The sequence below is a fragment of the Chlamydomonas reinhardtii genome, chromosome 9 (genome assembly GCF_000002595.2).
Source record: "Chlamydomonas reinhardtii strain CC-503 cw92 mt+ chromosome 9, whole genome shotgun sequence".
Classification (NCBI taxonomy): Eukaryota; Viridiplantae; Chlorophyta; class Chlorophyceae; order Chlamydomonadales; family Chlamydomonadaceae; genus Chlamydomonas; species Chlamydomonas reinhardtii.
Genome location: NC_057012.1, coordinates 5683321 through 5699442, shown reverse-complemented (window position 1 = coordinate 5699442; position 16122 = coordinate 5683321). Strand labels below are relative to the sequence as shown.

At 65.0% G+C, this 16122-nt stretch overlaps 4 protein-coding genes across 4 annotated transcripts; 3 read left to right on the top strand and 1 right to left on the bottom strand.

Annotated features, from left to right (window-relative positions):
• Positions 1 to 336: 336 nt before the first annotated feature.
• On the bottom strand, positions 337 to 6506 carry CHLRE_09g401515v5 (uncharacterized protein). The gene is made up of 9 exons (XM_043066030.1): positions 6136 to 6506; positions 5885 to 5922; positions 5464 to 5587; positions 4951 to 5088; positions 4339 to 4410; positions 3496 to 3567; positions 2742 to 2927; positions 2261 to 2429; positions 337 to 2000 (listed from the first exon to the last, which is right to left on the bottom strand). The coding sequence occupies exons 1-9, from the start codon at positions 6376 to 6378 to the stop codon at positions 1858 to 1860; spliced, it is 1185 nt and encodes a 394-aa protein (XP_042921400.1). The 5' UTR covers positions 6379 to 6506; the 3' UTR covers positions 337 to 1857.
• A 100-nt stretch (positions 6507 to 6606) lies between these two features.
• On the top strand, positions 6607 to 10092 carry CHLRE_09g401478v5 (uncharacterized protein). The gene is made up of 7 exons (XM_043066028.1): positions 6607 to 6796; positions 6885 to 7427; positions 7678 to 7799; positions 8362 to 8389; positions 8826 to 8909; positions 9224 to 9295; positions 9597 to 10092. The coding sequence occupies exons 1-7, from the start codon at positions 6731 to 6733 to the stop codon at positions 9930 to 9932; spliced, it is 1251 nt and encodes a 416-aa protein (XP_042921399.1). The 5' UTR covers positions 6607 to 6730; the 3' UTR covers positions 9933 to 10092.
• Positions 10093 to 10196: 104 nt separating this feature from the next.
• Positions 10197 to 13132, top strand: CHLRE_09g401441v5 (uncharacterized protein). The gene has a single exon (XM_043066026.1). It carries the CDS (start codon positions 10986 to 10988, stop codon positions 13020 to 13022), a length of 2037 nt encoding a protein of 678 aa, XP_042921398.1. The 5' UTR covers positions 10197 to 10985; the 3' UTR covers positions 13023 to 13132.
• Positions 13133 to 13206: 74 nt separating this feature from the next.
• Positions 13207 to 16072, top strand: CHLRE_09g401404v5 (uncharacterized protein). The gene is made up of 2 exons (XM_043066025.1): positions 13207 to 13397; positions 13790 to 16072. Exons 1-2 carry the CDS (start codon positions 13263 to 13265, stop codon positions 14822 to 14824), a joined length of 1170 nt encoding a protein of 389 aa, XP_042921397.1. The 5' UTR covers positions 13207 to 13262; the 3' UTR covers positions 14825 to 16072.
• The last annotated feature ends 50 nt before the right edge of the window (positions 16073 to 16122 follow it).

Below are 16122 nucleotides of genomic sequence, written 5' to 3'. Positions count from 1 at the left end.
CTTAGGAGTCACTGACAACCCCTCCCGATCCCCCATTCTTGGCAGTTCTTGGCACCCCCGTCGCCTGGCGCGGGGCCCCCGCGCCAGGCCTGGCTGCAAGGTACGCAAGCCATGTACCACGACCACAGCAGTCATAGAGTTATGTGCAATTACCTCGTGAAATCATCCAGAGATGTGCCAGGCTTGCACCCGAGCAAGGTTCCCCGGCTCGCTGGCTATCCAAGGAATGGTTCTGGCCGCCGCCCAAGCCAACCCTTCGCCACCTGTACAGCCTCTGTCAAGGCCAGGGCGTCCTTCGGTTCCCACACACACACACACATCAGCACAGACACGTGGACTGCGCCTCTCTTACACTGTACCAACGCTGGTGCCGTTTTGTGGTGTGCTGCGCTGCGCACCAGGGGTCGTATCTTGTTTTCAGGGCAATGTCTAGGCTCAGACAAAACCGGCCGGGTGGCCGCCGTCTTTTGTCTGGGCACATGGCGGTTTGGGGGCTTCTCCATAGGAATTGGGACAAAACCCGCCCCAAAACCGGGCGAACAATGTCTTGCCTCACACATTAGTCCCCAGGAGGAATGTCTAGGAAACGGCCAAAATGGCCAATTAATGTCTGGAGACATTAAGATAGGAGCCCTGCTGCGCACGCCGCGGCGCGCAACCACATGCTCACGCCCGTACAACCACCCACACAGACCACACGTCGTACGACCCCGCAAGCACTTGCCGAGTATCGTGCAATATCCACAACCTCCCTGAGGCCTGAGAGAAGCGTAGCACTGCCTGGAATGGCGACTACGCAAGGTCGAACCCAAGAGCCCTCACAGCGTGATGCATCAATCTGCCCAGGCATGCCTCTGACACACTTGCATGCATGCACCCGCAACGCTCGAAACCCATGCAGCGATTGCCACTCGCCACGCCGCCTGAATGCGTGTTGGCAGGAGCCCTGCAGATCTCCGCGCCTCATGCACGCGCAGCCGTGGCCCTTCATTGGCGCACATGCCGCGTGTTCCCAGCAGACAAAGACCCTTGGTGCCCGCCCGCCCAATGCAGTCCTCCCGCAGCCACCTTCCGTCAACACGTACCACTGGTACCAGCTACCCTGGTTGCACTTTCTTCCAGCCATAACATTCGCTGCTTTTCACGAGTTCGGCAGTCATACATCCTCAAAACCTCCGTTCACAAGGAACGATGCTTGGTCCCGACTTCCTATCCGTACCCGCGCCCCGCTGCTGCGTGAAGTCCATGACCGCCACAGCGCATCCCCTCGCAGCCCCGCTGCCGCCGCGCTCCCGGAGCGCCGTAGCCGCTGCAATTGCGGACACCCGGCTCAACTGGCGTGCCCCACAGGCGTTGCTGCGCACGCCGTCCGCGCCCTTCCACACACACACACACACACACACACACACACACACACACACACACACACACACACACACACACACACACACACACACACACACACACACACACACGGCACCGGCACGTCTATTCCTCCCGGAGTCAAGCCAGCAGCCCCACGCCTGCCGCCACACATGCGCCGCCTATCCGTCACAATGACGTGGTTCCCACCTATGCGCCCGCCATGGCGGCACTGCACGGCGGCACAGCGCCGGCTCCCAGTGTTGGCACCCAGCCACCCAGCCGCCTGGGTCGCCCAGCCACCCACAGCCGCTCGACCATCTATCTAGCATCCGCTCGACCACTCCCCACAGCCCCGCCATCGCCCGGAAAAGGCCTGTGGCTGCGTGACCAGGACACGCCGGCCTGGCGGCACCTAGGTAGTCGGCACCTAGGTAGGCGGCACACACAGGCGCGTAGGCGGCACTTAGGTAGGCGGCACACAGCGCCCCCGGCCTAGAAGAAGTCCGACTGCGCGAACAGGATGTGGTCGTAGGCGACGCCCTTGGCGCTCAGCTGCTTGGCCAGGCCGCTGGCCAGCTCGCCGGGCAGCCCCGCCAGCAGGAAGCAGGCGGAGCCGGCGGAGCCGCCGCACACGCCTGGGGGCAGGGGGGCGACAGGGGGGGGCTGTAAATACCAGCCCAAACTAAACCAAAACCAACGAAAACGGGGGCGGGGTTACGTGCATGCTTGGTTCAGGAGAAGCGATACATGACTTACCTATACCTCGGTGTCTGAAACAGGTGTTGGCTGCCCCACCCCGTAACCCGCACCCCCGCACCTCCGTACCCCAAAACCCAACCAACCAACCAAGCAACCCACCACCCCAACCCCACCTCCCCAGCCCCTCCCCGCTCACCCTCAAACCCTCCCTCGCCCATGAACAGCCCATACTGCAGCAGCTCCATCGCCCGCCCCGCGTCCAGCTGCTGCTCGGTGCCGCCGCCGCCGCCGCCGTGCCCGTTGCCCACCACCGCCTCGTCGTCCACGTTGGCGTTGGGGTGCGTGTACAGCGGCCGCAGCCGCATCTGGCAGGAGGCGAGAGGGGTAAGGGGGTTATATTCATGACTGCCCATGTTCCAACCGCTAGTCGCAAATGCATGCGAACCCACAACACACGCCTTTCCACACGCCGCAACCTCCTTCCGTCCCCTTCCCCTTCCCGTTCCCACCCCCCGCCCTAGCCCCCTGCCCCTAGCCCTTCCCCTCTCCTCTCCTCTCTCTCCCCTGCCCCTGCACCCCCGGCGGCGCTCGCACCCCCGCCCCAGCCCCCAGCCCCCAGCCCTTCCCCCCTCTCTCCCTCTCCCTCTCCTTCTCCCCTAACCCCCCCCCCTTCTCACCCCCGCCTCGCGCCAGCTGTCCCACTCCGTGACGAAGGCGGCGCGGCCTGCGCTGTGCGCCACGTACAGCGCCGCCACGCTGCGGCCGGAGGAGGCGTGCGCCAGCACCGGCTGCCAGTTGAGCGCGGAGCGCAGCGCCGCCAGACCGCGGCTGCCCATGCCGATGAGCACCAGGTTGCGGCCCTCCTGTTGATGTTTTATAAGTGTTTGCGGTTTGTTTAGTGTTTGGGGGGATAGAACGGATGGTAAGGAGAAGTGTAGCGAGGTAGACAGCGGGCGTAAGGGGTGGGCGGGGAGGCAGCGGTTCATGTGGAGCACGGAGTTAGGTGGGAGGAGGTGGGAGGAGGCGGGTGTGGGGTGGCGCGAGTGGTGGTGGTGGTGATCGGGCCGCACTCTCCCCGAGCAGCGCTCCACACAGTCCCTACGTCCTCGGCTGCCGGCACACTGCCGGGGCCCATGCATGCATAGTGCCGACCCTTCTCCCCTCGCTTGTGCTTTCCTAAGCACAGCCCACGGCCCAGCTCACCCCCTGCGTCCTAGCTTCCATCCTCCCGCCCCCTGCTTCCTCCCCCCCACCAACGCTCGGGCACATAACCCCTCCGTGTGCTGGTTCCGGGCCTCGGCCGAAGTTCGGATTGGCCACTCTGGCTTGCATGCAACTCCGGCTTTCATGGACGGCCGCCCCAGCCCCCTCCCCCGTACACCTCCAACTCCCCCTCCCACACCTTCAACTCCCCCTCCCTCCCTCCCTCACCTCCATGGCGTGTGTGAGGCCGTTGTACGAGTCCAGCAGCGAGCAGAAGCCGCGGCCGATGACCTGGGTCACCTGAGGGCGAGGGATGGTGGGGTGGTGGGGGGTGAACTCCGAACCAATCCCATTAGGAAATACAAGCGCTGCAAGGAGAAGCTGCAGCCGCACATGCGAGCTGCGTGGCGGGGGTGGTGGTTACGTGCCCGAGCCCGGGCCCGGGCCCAGTGAAGAAGCCCCGTCATGATCAGAAAGCCCCACGCAGTCACGAAAATGCAAGGCGAGCGCGAGAATAGTGATAATGGGGATGGGGTGGGATGAAGTGGTGGAGCAGGGTAGGGAGGTGGGGCGCGTGCGTGTGTAAGAGAGCACAGGGGCAGGACCGAGTGGGCGCAATGGGATGCGGTGCGCAGGGCTCAGAAGTGTGTGCCTGTGGGGGAGCACAAGCTCCGGGGGTGAGACACGTGCGGGTTGCTCAGGGAGGGGGTGTGCCTCTGGAGGGGCGGGGCACTCCCCCTCCCGCCCCTAGGCCACGGGCGGGCGCCGGCTGCCGCTCGCCCCAGCGCAGCCGCGCCCTCTGCCCGGACTGCCCGTGGCGCTGCAGTGGCGGCCCACTCCCAACTCGGATGCCAGCTGCATGCCTTCCCCGAGCCCCGCAGCCCTCTCCCCCGCACCCCCCCGATGATGATGGCACGTTCTCGCTCGGCCCGGGCACATAACCCCGCGCCCCCCCGCCCCCGGCATAGGCCATCCTCTTCTCCTCGCTCTTTTGCACTGGGTTCGGTTCAGTTTGGGCTGGAATCTACGACCCCCATGCCTCCCCCCCCTCCTCGCCCCCGCCCCTCCCACCTCCAGTTGGGAGCCAGGCCCCATGTCCGCCAGGGCCGCGTCCGCCGCGCCCGCCGTGCGCTCCACCACAATCTGTGTGTGCGGGGGCCGGGGGCACAGGCACACACATGACACTTGGCATGGAGCCGACAGAGCACGGGCCGGGTGTGCCTTGTGAGTGCGGTGTGGGCGGCTGCCCGCATAACGCCGCGCCGTGCCCTCCGACGCTATGCGCCCCTCCGCTCCCACGGCTCGCGACCCGCCCTTGGCCGCCTCCACCCACGGCTGAGACCGCGCCTCCCCAGCCCCCTGATTGCCGGTCTCCGGCCCTGGGTGCCGAGGGTTACTCGCCACTGGAAGCTACCCTGCCCTCCGCCACCCTCGCTGCACTCGCCCACACCCCACCCCTCCTCTCCACCCAGCCCCCCCTCTCCACCCAGGCCCCCCCTCTCCACCCAGGCCCCCCCTCTCCACCCAGGCCCCTCTCTCTACCTAGGCCCCCACCAGCACACCGCCCCCCCCCCCCCACACACACACCTACCCACCCGCCCCCCTTTAAACTAACCATGAATGTAACCCCCCTACCCACCCGCCCCCGCCCTCCACCAGCCCACCGCCCCCCCCCACACACACCTCAATGAGCGAGGCGTCCACGTAGGCCGAGTCCCGGCGGGAGGCGTAGGGCGTGGAGGCGATGGCGTACAGCCGCTGCGGCGGCGCGGCGGCCTCGCCGCTGCCCGGCACGCGCACTCCCACACACTGGCCCGGGATCTGCGGGAGCAGGAGGCAGGAGGCAGAGGCGCGCAAGAGGGGTAAACGGTACGGCAAGACCAATGAGTAAGGCGCGCGAATGTGCGGTGATGCCGGTTGCCTGGGCGAAACAAGCTTGCAACGTGTTGCTCTGGCGTCCCGCTCTTCTCTGGTATCGTCTTCTCTCCGCCCCGCCCCTGTTTCTGCCCCGCCCCTACTAGTCGGCCTGTCCAGAGCTGCATCTTTAGCGTCTTGAAGCCCTCGCGCCCCCTCCCCTCCCCTTCCTCCCCCTCCCCTCCGCCGCCTCCCTCTCCCCGCCGCCTCCCCTCCGCCCCCCCTCTTTGGGCCAGGGCACAGAACCCCCCTTCCCCTTCCCCGCCCCCCGCCGCCACGTACCGTGTACGACTCGATCCAGCGGGACTGGTCCGGCACGCCCTTGACGCGGCGGCCGTACAGCATGTCCACGTGGTCCGCCACCGACAGGTGCAGTACACGCACCGAGCCGTCCAGGTTGGCAGCGCTGTGCGCGGCATGCAAGGTGACAGAGGGGGGCGGGGTGGCGAGGTGAGGTGGGGGAGGTGGGGGTGGGGTGGGTGGGGTGGGTGGGGTGATAGGGCACGGTGGTGGGGTGATGGGCGAGATGGGGTGAGGGGGTGAGGATGGTAATCATGGCGAGGGTTTGTGGGGCTGGAGGGTAGGTGTGGGGGTGGGAGGGTACGGAGACTGACGTCAGCAGAGCGGGCGCACGTGGCTACCGTAAGCGGCTGCTCCGGTGTGTTGCTTTGATAGCCCTTACACGCCAACTGAGTCCACTCACTCGTTCCGGACGACTGTGGCCGTGCCCCACTTGACTCCCTGTGGATGCCAACCAAGCAACATCGGGGCGGGCGCGTGGAGATTAGCGCCAGCCCCCCGGCTCCGGCGAGGGCCTCTTGTCGGCATGAATCTCTTCCCCTCATGACATTCATGGAACCCAATCCTGCGGAAGCTACGACCGTCTGCTTGCCATCCAGGCGCGGCAGCAGCCTAGCGCGGCGGGCACGCGCGTGGCACGACACGCATGCTCACCGACTTGAGGTCCTTAACCGAGGCTATCACGTTCGGACCAAGCTTCGTCTCGTGGATGTCCATGTCATCCTGCGACCCGCCCCTGCCTCTGTTGGTGGCAACGGCCACGGAGACGGAGCGGGTTGGGCGAGGTGCTACGATCGCTAGCCCGGGCGCCCTGCTCGGCCGCGGGGTCACTGCAGAGCCCTGTCGCTGGCTGGCTGTACACGCTACATGAGTCTGCGAACAGACTCCTAGCGCCATGGTCGTGGCTCGACGTCCAGTAGCTCTCGAGCAATTTGTGCGAGGCAATTGCTTCCGGAAGCGCGCTGCAAACAAGGATTCTATCTCTGTGTTATTGTGATATGTGAAAAATCAGGTTTGCATTACTGATTATACTCCAGCATAATTGGGTTAGAACAGCGGACGGGAGTCTGCACTTGCATCATTGCAGCAAGGGTTTTCGCTTTTTGGCGGTTCAATGACCATCATCTCTACATAAATATTGTATTGATAAGGGCGGTACTGTATGAAGGTATTTCTGGCTTACAACCCAAGCAAGCGGTGTGCGAACTAACAGTCTGGCATTGAGCGAGGCTATTAAAGCGCGGTCACAATGCGGGGCGCTACGGTCTGGCACCTAGCCCAGAAATCTGTCGGGCCGGCGCAACTGCTTGCACATGTAAGAGTGCGCGTCGCCTCCATGATGCCAGACTCGAGTTCTATACAGGGCTTGACGCTGAGGTGGGCGGCTGCCTATCTACTTGCAGGTGTCTCAGTTGGAAAGCCAAGCGGTGCTGGGGCAAGGCGCGCTGACCTGTGCAGCGGTCGCTGGGGCCTCGCGGGCGCCGTGTCCATGCGGGGCGCCTCACGACGCGTCCATTGCCCCGGCTGGGCACCTCCAAGTCCTAACAGCAGCGGCTTCAGCAGCTTCCAACGACATCACCGCACCTCGCAGCTCAGCACTAGTTCCAGACTCCAACAGCACCAGCTCCAGCTCCAGCTGCAGCTACAGCCATCACCGCCACCACCAGCACCACTTGCAGCCCTACGCCCAGCGCCACTTCCGCACCGCCGCACCGCCGCACGCCGCCCACCCCTCCAGCCCGGGCGCCGCCGCGGCACACGACCCCGACGCGGCTGGCGGGCGCTCGCGTGAAGCAGCCCATGATGACTACAGCTATGACGACGATGGGCGTGACGGCTCACACGAATACGGCCACGAATCTTCTGCAGAAACGCAGGAGCAGGACAGCCAGCTGGATCGGGACCGGGCACTGAAGCGCGTGCTGCGCTCTTCCAATGCGGCCGAGGTGCGTCGCCCATTTCCTTGGGGATTTGCTTTGCGCAATCGGTTGCAAGGGGCTGGGGGCTAAACCCTAAACCCTGCGAATCCCTGGCTGCAGCCGCTGCCGCTAGCTGCCTCATGATTACAACATTACAAGCAGGGGCAGCCCGACCAGCCTGCCCCAACATGGATCCCTGCCACACCACCAAACACCACCAAACAACCGCCTTGCCGACCTGCGTCCACGCCCCTCCCCCTCTTGTGCACCCCTGCAGCTGGCCGCAGTGCACTTCTTCTCGGGCGCCGCGGCGGTGCTGCCCCGCGCGCGGCCCGACGCCGCCTTCTTCGCGGAGCAGGAGCAGGGCGCGGCGGAGGAGGTGCGCCGACTGCTGCCCAGGTAAGGGTGGGTGGCTGGGTCAGCTAGGGCTGGGCTGGGTTGGGTTGGGTTGGGTTGGGTTGGGTTGGGTTGAGTTGGGTTGGGCTGGGTTGGGTTCAGTTGGGGTTGGGCGGATAGGTGGGTTGGGCAGGTAAGTGGGCGTGGTGGTGGGGGGGTGCTAAGTTGGGCGGGTAGTTGGGAGTGCGGGGCAGGTTTGGGTGCACAGGCGTGCTCAGGTCCTCTTCAGAGCATGTCGTCTGCCTTTGATCTGTGACCATACAATGGGTCTGGAGGCGATGTCGCGACGAGCACACGACGCGTTCTTGGACTTACTGGGTTAGGTTAGATGGCGTTGTGGGGCCTGCCCGCGCCTGCCTCGCCACCTCTCTGCGTCCAGAATCTTCAGAAGTCCTTGCCTTGTCTGCCTTCAGCTGCGCCCGCCGGCCTCTGCTTCCCTGTTGGCTGCTCACCACGCCGCGCACTTGGATGCTTTGCCGTGCCGCTTTAACGCATCTGCCTCATCCCGCGCCCGCCTGCCTCTGCTCCCCTGCTGCCCGCCGCCACACCCACCCACGCCACACAGGTACCGTGTGCGGCCGTCCCTGGTCCAGGTGCGTGCGTGCGTGCGTGCGTGTGTGTGTGTGTGTGTGTGTTGTGTGTGTGTGTGTGTGTGTGTGTGTGTGTGTGTGTGTGTGTACGTGTATGTCGCAGTGCGTGGTGTGCGCGTGGCTGCAGCACCTGCGTACCGTGTTGGTATTCCGTGCGCATGGGCGTTGAGATCGCATGCGCGTTGAGATCGCATGCGCGCTGAGACCAAATGGGCGTTGAGACCAAATGGGCGTTGGGCACGCGTGGGCGTTAAGACCGCATTGGCGCACGCACTGACCTGCGCTGCAGCCCTCAGGCTACAAGGGCGCGGGCTTGCGCACTGCACCAAATTGCATACGCGGCCATTGCGTTCTCCTTGTTCGTGTCCTTGTTCTCTCACACGCGCATGCCAATCCTCTCAAACCACACGCCTGCTTTGCACATGCCTCGTCGTGACAGGGCCCGCTGAGCCTGGCATCTTTCGCACTGGGAGCCGCCGCCGCCGCTGCGCCGCCGGGACTACGGCTCGCCATCGCCGGCGCGGTGCGTTGGACGGCTTACAGCCGAACGGCGCGTACTAGTACAGTAGTAGAAGGTGTGGGGGGTTTAGGGAAAGGGGGTGGGGCGTAGGGGGGGTGGACGGAAGCGGTGGTCTGAGGGTGTGCTGCTACAGCCGCTGGCCGTGCTTTTCCCCACGTGTCCGCATAAGCTGTCATCCAGATGCTCTCACAATCCCTACGCCCGGCCATCGCCGCGCTCCCCTGCTCCCCCCAACTCCTTTACCGCTTTTCCAAACATCCTTGCAACCCCCAACTCGCTGCCTGCCGCGCATCGCCTCCCGCGCAACCCGCGTGCAGGTGGGGGACGCGCTGACAGAGCATTACAACGAGCAGCTGCGGCAGCTGAACGACGCAGGCGCGGCGGCACAGGTGTGGGAGGGGGGGGGGGGTAGTCCCGGCCATTAAGTTATGAAGTAGTGGGGCCAGATGTTGAAGCGGTGTGGTTTTGTCCAGCCTGCCTGGAGTGTTTCACCCCTCACGATGTGTGCAAAACACACAGTACCCGTTCCTTCCATTCTAAGCTTAAGCCAACACACCATGCACGCCTGGCTTCTTGATGCTGGGTCTTGGTCGACTTGTGATTTACTGAGCCCGCCCGCCCACAAGCCTTCTCTTTTGGGTTGAGTGTGATCCGCACACAATCACCCTGTCTTATTTCCCCTACTGCCAGGCTCCGGAGGTGCGACGCGCGCTGCGCTCCCTGCGCGACCTGCCGCGATTGCCCGACGGCGCGCCGCCTGCCCCGGACCTGGTGTCGGTCCTGCAGGAGGGCGTGGCGGCAGCAACCGCAGCCGCGGCACCGCCGCCGGGAGATGACGGCGCCGCGGGCCCGGCTGCAGCTGCCGCGGCTGCGGCTGCGGGCGCGGCTGCGGGCGCGGCGGCGAGGGGGCCCACGGTGTTGGCGGGCGTGGCGAGGGCGCTTCGGGAGCTGGGGTTGGAGGGTGGCGTGGGGGCGGTTGTGAAGGCGGGCGCGCGCGTGGCGCTGGACGTGGCTGCAAAGGTGTAGGCGGATCTCCGCAGCTTGCGGTTCGGCCGGCTGCTAGCAGGAGACAGTTGTGGACTGCGGAGTTAGGACGAGTTAGCTGATAGAGGTTACATGTGGGACGACAGCCGTGGACTAAGCCAGGGCCCCAAAAACGTACTAGACACGTACGAGAAGACTAGCCCCGAATGACCCCCGCGCTCCCTCGCCTCCGGAGTAGAGGGGAGGAACCCCTGGCCCGGCTCACCGCAAACGCTAGCGCTGCTCAGCTAAGCCGTGGGTCGGCGTCATAAGACTACCTCTTGCGAGTACCTAAGCTGACAAGCTAGGGTGAGGCCGGTGGCGAGTCCGCTGCTGGCCCTACAAAGATAACCCCTCCAACACTAGGACCGGCCGCGTACTCCTGCCCTGCCGTTGCAAATTGTTTGTCATCTGCTGGGTTCTGGGAATCAGCTGCACCCTACGGGACTTTACCAACCTGATACTGTCCCATTCACACACCCTCCAACACTAGGAATGGGTGCTGGTTTGGGACAAGGTCCCAGCGGCGCGGAGGCCGACGCAGACTCACAAACGCAGCTAGCCGTGACCAGAAGTCCGCAATCACCTCCACGCCGATCCTGACTCGCACGAGTTAGGCCAGGATGGCATGGTGGGACACGGGGAAGCGGCACACCATCTTTGCACGCGTGAAACTGGTCTGTTGTTACTGTGATTCCTTCACATGCAAAACAACGACTAGCTAGTCTGGTAGCAACACCCTGGGCGATGCCGCCCAGACTTCGCGCTCAGCAGGCTCCGGTTGAGGCAGAGGAGATTACGAGGCTGAAAGCTGAGCTACAAACGCTCTCTAGGACCCGGGCTACTCGAGACGTGTCTGGGCGATACTCTCGGCTGCATTCTGCTGCGACTCTCGCCGAGGTTGACAAGCTAGATGGCAACGAGGAGGCGAGCGTACTGGCGTTGCTCGTTGCCGCTTATGGTTCAGTCGGGCGGAGCATTCTCGGCACTGCTGGCGCCAACTTGCGGGTGTGGGCATTCCTCGGCTCCGAAATTCGCGAGCGCTGCACCCCGCAGATGGTCCTGGCCCTGCTGCGCTCGGATACTCTCAGCCTGCTCGCACAGATCTGCTCAGCACTGGGCACGGCCGATGGCGGCGATGCTGCCGGTCCCTCCACCAGCAGCAGCAGTGACATCCCGCGCAGTGCACAGGTGGCCATCGTCGGGCAGGTCTCTTGCATGCTCTACAGCATTGTGAGCACGACGGACGCAGAACAGAGCGCAGCGCTATCCGGGCTGGCGATCGCGCTCGAGCGCAGCCAGCTTCTGGAGCATCTCACCGGGGCCATCCTGCGCGTGGCGGCAGTGCTGCCACCGGGCGTGCGCGGCAGCGGCGACCCGGACGCCGCTTGGCTTCGTCTCCGCAATGCAGGCCAGGAGCCTTCAGAGGCGTTTGGTGCGGAGGCGGACTGGGCTTGCCTGTGCCTGGCGGTCCGCGCAGTGTGCCAGTCAGTGGAACCGCTAGTGTATCCCAAGAACTTGGCTGTCGACTTCAGCAGCCTTGCGCCTGTGCCGCACCCGGCGTATGCGGAGACGTTTCCTGAGGTGTTGGCTCATGTGTCCCAGCTGCGTCTGCTGCTGTCAGGGCGATGCGTGCAGTGGTTCATGGTATGGGTGCTGCAGGCCGCGTTCCTGGGCGCGGCAGCTGCGGCGGCTCCTGCTGCGGCGGCTCCGGATGCAGCCACCGCAGCGGCAGCAGCGGGGCCCGGGCCCTTCGGGCCCGACGCGCCACAGCAGGATGTGCCGCGCTTCCTGCCCCTCCGCCTTCCACCAGCGCCAGCGGCTCTCCCGGTGGCTGGCACGCCCATGGCCGTGTGTAGCGCTGTGGTGTCGGCCGTGACGCTGGTCTGGCAGGTGACGATAAGCGGGCCCGGGCACCTGCCAATGGCGCAGCCGCCTGTCGGCTACAGACCGGCGGCGACCCCAGTGCAGCAGGTGGCATCCGGTGCGGCTGCTGCCGGTGCTGGTGCATATGCCGCTGCAACTGCCGCGAAGGCTGGTGCCGGTAGCTCAGGGGGGGCGGCATTGCACGGTGTCCCCAACAGCGCCGTTGCAGTATACGACTTGATCAAAGCGGCCTGGCCGAGATTGTACGGCATGGGCAGCGGCGTTAGTGGTACCGACGACGGCGGCGGTGACCGCGGTGGCAGCCGAATGTTTGCATCAGCAGTGACAGCGCTGCTGTGTCGGCTGGTGACGGAGCTGCTGCCGCGCCAGGCGGCGGCGCGGCTGCCGGGGCTGTGGCGGGACGTGCTGGTTCCGGGGATGTGCAAGCATGCTACAGGAGTCCACGGCCCCTGTGTGGGCGAGTTGCTTCGGCTGCAGGTGCCCGCACCGCCCCTGGCGGCTGGCGCGCCGCCGCCGTCAGCAGGGGCCAGCAGCTACGGCACCTACAGCCTGCACTGCGCGCTGGACGCGGGGCTGCTGCCGCCGCTGGAGCGGGTCCTGCGCAACGAGCAGGCGTGGGCGATAGGCATCCCGGATGGCAGCGACGGCGGGCCCAGCCTCGAAGTCAGCCCGGATTCTGCCTTTTTCATGCTAAGCGAAATTAATGGCGTGTTACGCTACTCGGGCTTGTGGCCGGCGGCGCTCGCGCACGCGCCGCCGGAGCAGGTGCTGGGGCTGGTGGCGACGCTGGCGGCGGCCGCGCGATGGCTTTTGCAGCATCCGCCGGTGTTGCTAAGGGGCCGGCCGCTGACGGGGCGCCTGAACTACATGAAGGTGGGCCAGGTTGATGCGTGGGAGGAGTTGTATTATAACCTGGCAGCGCTGTTGGAGCAGGGGCTAGACCTGGCGGAGGATGCGGCAGCGGAGGGCTCGGCGGCAGCGGCACGTGCGGCGCGGGAGGAAGCGGCAGTCTCGGTTGCAGGGGCTCCGGCGGACTCCAGCGGCCACAACCACCGGCGCCGCTACCTGCGGCTGAACGACGCGCTAGAGGCTCCGGAGTCCGCGCCCATGCAGTGGCCGTGGCTGGTGGCTGCTGGCGGCACGCCGCCGGCTGGGTCGGCGGCGGCACAGCGCGACTGGCTGTTGTCCTTCGCGGTGCATCGATGATTACCGCTCTTACTGGACGATGTAGGCACAGCTTTACCTGAAATTATAAAACGGGAGGGAACAGCCGCAGACGCAGACGGGGAGGCTGCGGGCTTGACCTCCATCGGCTTGGAGACGGCGGTGGTGGTGCTGCGGGTGGCAGGGGAGGTGCTGGCATCAGCCGCACTGGCGCAGGCAGATGCGGCAGAAACGGCACAACGAGTTACAGATGACGACAGTACGCGGCAGGCCGCGGCGGGCATGGCGGGAGCTGGCCAGGCGCAGCAGCAGCAGCAGCAGCAGCAGCCAACAAGTGCTGACGTCCTTCGTCAGACCAACGCCCAAGCTCAGCACGACCCTAGCACAAGCAACCTCCATGCCGAGCTGCCGAGCAACGTGAGTCCTTGTCTCTCAGCCGGAGCGCTCTCACATATAAGAACCAGGAAGCAGCTTTCCTGCATACCGAGCGGGCATCGTGGACGGTGGCTCGCATGTGCATGTGCAACGCAGAACTCACCTGATGTGACCGCTGGCAAAGTCAAAACGCAGATGTCGTGAGAGCATTCCGTGCCATACGGTGTACATGCATTTTGCGGTGCTTGAGGAGTTGGAACCCCACCCCTTCGGGCGTGCGGCCTGTTTTCCTTGCCTCCAGCCTGCCTTCAAGCGTGCTTTGGCATGCACTGGTTCTCCTAACCCCTACCTATGATGTGCCCATTCCCTTCCGTTCTCAACTCGCACAGCTAACGTCTCGCTTGTATTCCTACGCCCCTCCAACCCCTTAACAGGCACAACAGCAGCTCGAGTCGTGGCAGCCGGTCTTGGTAGCGCTTTTGGACGGCGGGCACCTGCAGCAGCTCGTTGGCTACTTCGCCACACACACGGAGCAGTGGGCAGGTCTCAGCGGCAGCAGCAGCAGCGACAGCACCGGTGACGGCACACGCTGCGGTGGCGCGGACAACACGGATGCTGATGGTGTCGGCGGCGACGGCCTGGAGGGCTGCGTATTGGATGCGCTGGAGGCCTCCTGGGCGCACCGGCCACAGGCGCTTCCACACTTGATGCTTTCACGGGCCCGGAACCTGGGCCAGGCGCAGGCTGTAACGGCTAAGTCGGGCGATGTCGGTAGCAGCAGCTGGCCTGGCAATACAGAGTGCAGCAGCAGCAGTGGCAGCAGGCACCCGAGCGGTGGCAGCAGCAGCAGCCCGGCCCAACAGGTGGTGTTGGACAAGGCGCTGTGGGACCTCAGTCCGTTGCGGGAGGTGGCGGCGCGACACGGGCGGTCGGAGCTGGTGCAGCTGATGGACGCGGCGAGTGCGGATGTTGCTGTTGCCTTAGCGAATGCAGACGCAGAAGCAGCGGCGGCAGGTGGCGAGGAAGGTGTGGGCATACTGGTGGATGCGTCCTGCAGCCAGCTCAGGCGGAGGCTACTGCGGCGCCGATACCGTGCCGCGGCTGAGGGGGCCGGCGGCGGCGCCACTGGTTGCCACCCGCCCTGTGCCTGGCGGCTGCTGTCGCCGTATGAGGTGAAGCAGTTGGTCGCGGCGGCAATTGCGCCTGCAGCCCTGTGCGCCAACCCCAGATGCAGCAGCCTGGACGGCCCGAGCGCGCTGGTGCCTCCGGGCGGCGGCAAGACGTGCTCGCGCTGCCGTGCGGCCCGCTACTGCTGCGGCCTGTGCCAGCTGCAGCACTGGCGCGAGGGAGGCCACGACACGCAGTGCCCGGGCGTGATCGCGGCGACTGTGGCCGCGGGCTCGGCTGTGGTCGTGGGCTCGGCTGCAGGCGTGGGTGCGAGCAGCGCGGCTGAGGATGGGGCAGCATAAGAGGCATGTGGCTTGTGTCACACTTGCACGGGCTTGGGGTTGCGTGGGCTTGGGACTGCACTTACTACGACGCGCAAACGCACGAAGTACCGTAATGCGTAGGCATTCCTTTTACTGTTGGTTGCGAACGTGCCGCACTTGCCCCAGGTGACTTGCGGATGGGGAACAGCAACTTGCATTGCCACCACGGCGGCACTGGACTCTGTTGGCAGCTGTGCCGTGCTTGTGACTTCGGGCTGTGTACACCTGTGCATTTGGCTCCGTTGGGTGTGGCGATGGGCATTGCGTTGGACTCGAACCACTGAGGGCTTTCAGGAATGAAGGTCGGCCGGAGACTTGTAGGCGATCGGGTGACATACGGTAGCGCGGGTATGGACAATCAAGGGCAGCACAGCTTGCAAGGCGTGCCGTGGCGGGTGCCATAAGGCGGCAAGTGTGGGCCGTTTGGGTCACTTTCCGTCAGGGCCGGTGTTGGTTGGTTGGTTGGTTGGTTATTGCGTTTGTCGTGCACCTTGGTTATGCATACTCAGTTCGGATGCACGGGCGATTGCATACGTGGCAGGAGGGCACTACCTGAGCTTTCGCGCCCGCAGATTCTGGCAGAGTCGGCCTCCCGTACGTGGCTTTGCAAGTGCACGCGCGCCCGCCTCCACCACCGCCCCCACGCCACCAGGATGGCCTGGTGGCCACGACTTTGCGTCGCGCGCGGTGTGGCGTCCCGCAGTGCCTGCGTTGTGCTGTCCGCTGTCGCCGGGCGCCCGGAGCGTGAGGATTGTTGCGCGTCAGCAGACTACCGTATGGACCAGCCAGCGCGATCATCGGTCGAGCAACCGCGAACTCACTCCCACGCCTTGTGGGATTTGTGGGCGGGGATGCTAGCCATCACACTCAGGACTATACTTCTCACCACCCTCTGCTCTTGCTTGTTAGGGATGTATCGGGCCAGGCCGGTATGCCGACACGGGCGGGGAAATGAGGGCCTGTGTACCGTACTAAGCATACGGCACGAAGCCAACACAGTCGGGACTTTGCTCCTCACCGCCCTCTGCTCTCGCTTGTTCTAGGAATTCAGCATACGGTACAAAGGTAGGTGAAATTAGAGCAGCGGAGGGCTTCATGGTGTTGTGAGGTGCATGACGCAGTTTTCGCTTGGTGTTGACAGGGGGGGGGGTAAGGATGCCGCAGACATACCCCACCCTTCAAATCGAAAGAGCTTGACGAGAGCGTTCAGAATCCGCTTTCTGAATTTTGATCAGGGTAGTAATTGCGGAGATATGGGCCCCCAAAGTTCAGGGTCG